Source organism: Aspergillus thermomutatus (genome assembly GCF_002237265.1).
Source record: "Aspergillus thermomutatus strain HMR AF 39 chromosome Unknown NODE_367, whole genome shotgun sequence".
Taxonomy (NCBI): domain Eukaryota; kingdom Fungi; phylum Ascomycota; class Eurotiomycetes; order Eurotiales; family Aspergillaceae; genus Aspergillus; species Aspergillus thermomutatus.
In genome coordinates this window covers 1-3,864 of record NW_020798417.1, presented here as the reverse complement: position 1 = coordinate 3,864, position 3,864 = coordinate 1, and the positions used below count along the sequence as shown (strand labels likewise).

The 3,864-nt window shown below is 48.0% G+C and overlaps 1 protein-coding gene across 1 annotated transcript; it reads left to right on the top strand.

Annotated features, from left to right (window-relative positions):
* Nucleotides 1-280: 280 nt before the first annotated feature.
* Nucleotides 281-1,261, top strand: CDV56_100577 (uncharacterized protein; the record flags this gene model as incomplete). The annotated part of the gene is made up of 1 exon (XM_026754196.1): nucleotides 281-1,261. The coding sequence occupies one exon, from the start codon at nucleotides 281-283 to the stop codon at nucleotides 1,259-1,261; it is 981 nt and encodes a 326-aa protein (XP_026610043.1).
* Between the last annotated feature and the right edge of the window lie 2,603 nt (nucleotides 1,262-3,864).

The window sequence follows — 3,864 nt, the reverse complement described above, 5'->3', positions numbered from 1 at the left end:
CAATATTGATACTTCTGACATAGACTGTCCGCCACGCTCAGCAATACAGCCAGTTCCTTCCTCTGCCAATTCAATGAGCCCTATCCTCAATGAGTGTCCTCGCAGCCAGAGCCCCCTTATTGTCCCGCGCCCAACCCATACTCCAGAGCCACTCAGCCTGGCTAGCAACAAACCACTATCCCCAGATGCTGCAGCCTTCATTTGCTCCCCCAACTCCCCAGCATCTGACAGCGCGTACAACTCTGATACCGATTATTCTACAGAAATCAATACACCAGCCATGTATCCCCTTGGAAACAATAACCAGATCAGCCTAAGCACACAACTGGTTCAGCAGTTAATCCAGTTCCAGGGATGCTGTCAAGACTGTCATACACAGATCCGCGTGAAACAAGATCAAGTGCGAAAGTCAGAGCTCTCTCTGAGTCTCAGTGAAATCATCCAATGGCCATGTCCCGACGTGGTGGGTACCGCAAGAATGGCACGGTCAGATGATAGTTGGATCTCTGAATGGTCTGCCACACAGCAAGAAAAACTATTTTGTGGGATCAGTCCTTCCGACTCCAAGGAGCCACCTCATGTAATGCTCGACCTCAGCCAGGAGCATCTCAACCAATCAGATATTACCTTTGACATTGATAGCGTTAGTGCCTATCTATCCAGCCTTGCTGCAGCTCGTTGTGGGATCCGGTGGTATCCAAGCCAGCCACCAGTCTCCTCCCTCCGATCAAGCCTCCATCTCGACCCTATTCCTGTCCAGTATGTTGACCACGACGGCAAGCACCACTCAGTCAATGTACCGCTACATCAGGTGAATCATATTGCCCTGGGTCGAGTGGTGGGGCTTGAGGATGCATCTATCTATGTCTTCTTTCCTGGTCTTTATCGACCTAACCAGCGGACCAATCGACTGCGGGATTATGAATTTCAGATCTGGATGGATGAAATTGTGCTCCCAGCAATCCACCAGTGCTACTCTGGTTCCGAGTTGCAACATTATCCCTCAAGCTTCAGGCATGGACAAGCCAATTCCTGGGCCGCCTGGGCCGAGGGACGGTCAATCCATACACAGTCCCGTCAACAATTGCTGAGTTATTTTGTCCCCGCAGAGCAACTTAACCGACTATGGGAGAAGATGCTCCAAATTATCAAGGAAAGACATCTAACTGGCTTTGATCATCTACTGTTGTTCTTAGACGCCAAGAATTTGAAACTTTCCACTAAAGCCAGGACATGGGCGGCAATGAGGACCTGGTTCTAACAGACCTGGGGCCATGCAATTGATAACTATTATGTCTATCAAAGTTTTATTGATGTTGGGAAGGAGATCTGTCCATCTATAAGTCATGTTGCGGGTAATAGTTCAAGTGCAGGCTCACAGAGTCTGTTATGGAAAAGATGCTGTCTCCAGAAATATCAAAATTCTTGTCAACCCCTCGAAGCATCTCAGGCCACCTTTTACCCTCTGTCATTCCTGCGGGACAGTGGTTCGTTGACCTTGGAGACACGCCGAAATAGCCATCTACGCCAGGAAAGATTACAGTACAGTCAATTCTATTGTTCTGTGAAAGAGGTCCTGGCAGCAGGGAATCAGTATCCCTTCAGCAATGTAATGTTGGAGGCATTAGCCCTTGATGCTCAGTTCCTTAAAACATTGCAGCACCTGGGCCGCGGATCTGGATATGACATTGCAATACTCACCAAGGCATATATACACAGCAAGACTCGGTGCAGCCAGTCAATTGATGGATCAATGCAGAAATCCTTTGGTGTTTGGGAAGAGCATCGACTGAGGCACGACCTTCTCGATCAGATCGATGCCGAATTTTCGCGTCTTGGCCGAGCCCACGAGGCCTTTCGGATAAGTCGTTATCATCCCTTCTACGTTCATAAAACTTCCACTGTATTGGGGTGGGACCGGTGGAATATAAACAAGCTCTGTGGGGGGTTTGAGATGGCCTATAGCATTCAGAATCAGCATCTGGTCTCATGGGGTCGTACCCAAGTAATGCTGCACTTCCTACGCTGCTTACAACGCGCCTATGGTGGAGGGGGAAATCATCTACAAAGAAGTTTTGGATGCTGGCGAGATGTCAAGGAGACAATAAATACAGCTGGTGAAGTGGAACGACAGGAAGGGATGGGATTGCATGACACCCTCCAACAGTATGGATATGCATGGTTTCTCCCTAAAATCCACTGGAGGTCTATGGCATTTCAGCCCTAATACCGCCAGTATATGCAGTTCAGGCCATCTATTCTGGGGCAGTATTATACCCACTACCGGAGTCTTCGAAAGCATCAGGACGATTTTCTTCTTTTAGAGGACATTTTTGATGCTATGTCTAAACATCACATGGATCTATCTCGGTCATATGCGCTCCTCAGCCTTTTGATCGATTTTTGTCTGTGTATATTTCGACAAGATGTTTTCTCCTGCCTCTCATCTATGATCCGTCCCCAGTTTCAGGAGGCTGCAATGCAAGGGCAGATAGCACTCTGTGGGCCATCACTCACGAGGGTCCTTGAGGATACTTATCTCCCTCTGCATTTTGTTTCAGGCAACCGTCGAGTGGCCAAGCATATAGACGGTTTATTTTCCTGGCTGTGGGGCCCAGATGGAGATGAGTATAAACGACAACACTGGATGAATAAGCCTTACCGTACTGTCTACCATCGTTGTGTGGGAATGGTCTGAGAGATCTACGGAGAACCACAGGCGTATGCATGGAGAGTCAGCCTTAAACACCGGTTTATCAGCATGCATTGGGTGTTTCCTTATCCGCAGAATAACGCATTCCTAACCCGAAATCGCCAAGGCCGATACTGTTGGTGGTCTAGCTATCACCATGGGCTCCTGCGCGAATGGTCACAATCTACCATGAACAGTAAGAGAATTATTGGGATCACAGAACATCCAGACCTGCCTACTGAAGGTTGGGAGCCCGTCACCCATGACATGCCACTTGAAGTTGAGTTGCCTCGACTGCCTACAGATATAGAGGGATTTTTGAATAGGCTACCTACCATCCTAAACCACTTAGAGATCGCTTTTCCAATAAGGCAGTCAAGAAAAGTATATCCTGAGAGCAGCACCATCCGGCGGGAATACCAACTTCGCCCGCAAACCCACAGGATCTGTCCAGGACTGCCTGCCCATGATGAGGAGTGGCTTGAGCAATTTATCCCCCTATTTCTACAAGAACTAGCAGCATTCACAGGAACGCAACTTTCTCCAAATATTAGACAACCTCCACATCAATCCCAGCGGGCTGGGACATCATCCTTACAAGTTGATCCAACAGGCAAAGCTCAGGAATCTAATGGAGAAAATCATCAGGGTCAGCTGGAAGCAATTCAGTGTTACCACAAGCTGAAAACTCTGCGTCCTAAGCCAATGCTAATACATAAGGGAGCTTTAGCACAGCAGGGCACTGCCCAAATTGAGAGCAGTGCTAATATTTATCAAGGGGATAGTCCAATCCAAATTTATTCTGGAACATCACAACAACAAACAGTACCATCAAATGCTGGGCATCAATATTCTGGTGTGATAGAGTGGAAACATTGGGTACTACCAGAAGCACCTAATATAGATTTACCTCAAGATCTCAGAAAAACCAACATACCTCACGGACAGCGTCCAGTGGCTTTAATTCCAACCAACCCCAGACCGCGAGGCAGGCCACGAAAGTATGCTTCTCCGGACCAGTGATTGAAAGAAAAGGCTAGAAGACAAAAAGTCCAGAGGAGGAAAGTTGCTGCAGCAAAAAGAGAGATTCAGTTCAATAATTATTATCAGGCCCCCGGCGCTGACAGGCTTGCAGAGCGAGGCCTGTCTCTGATCTCCAGTCAGGCCTACAT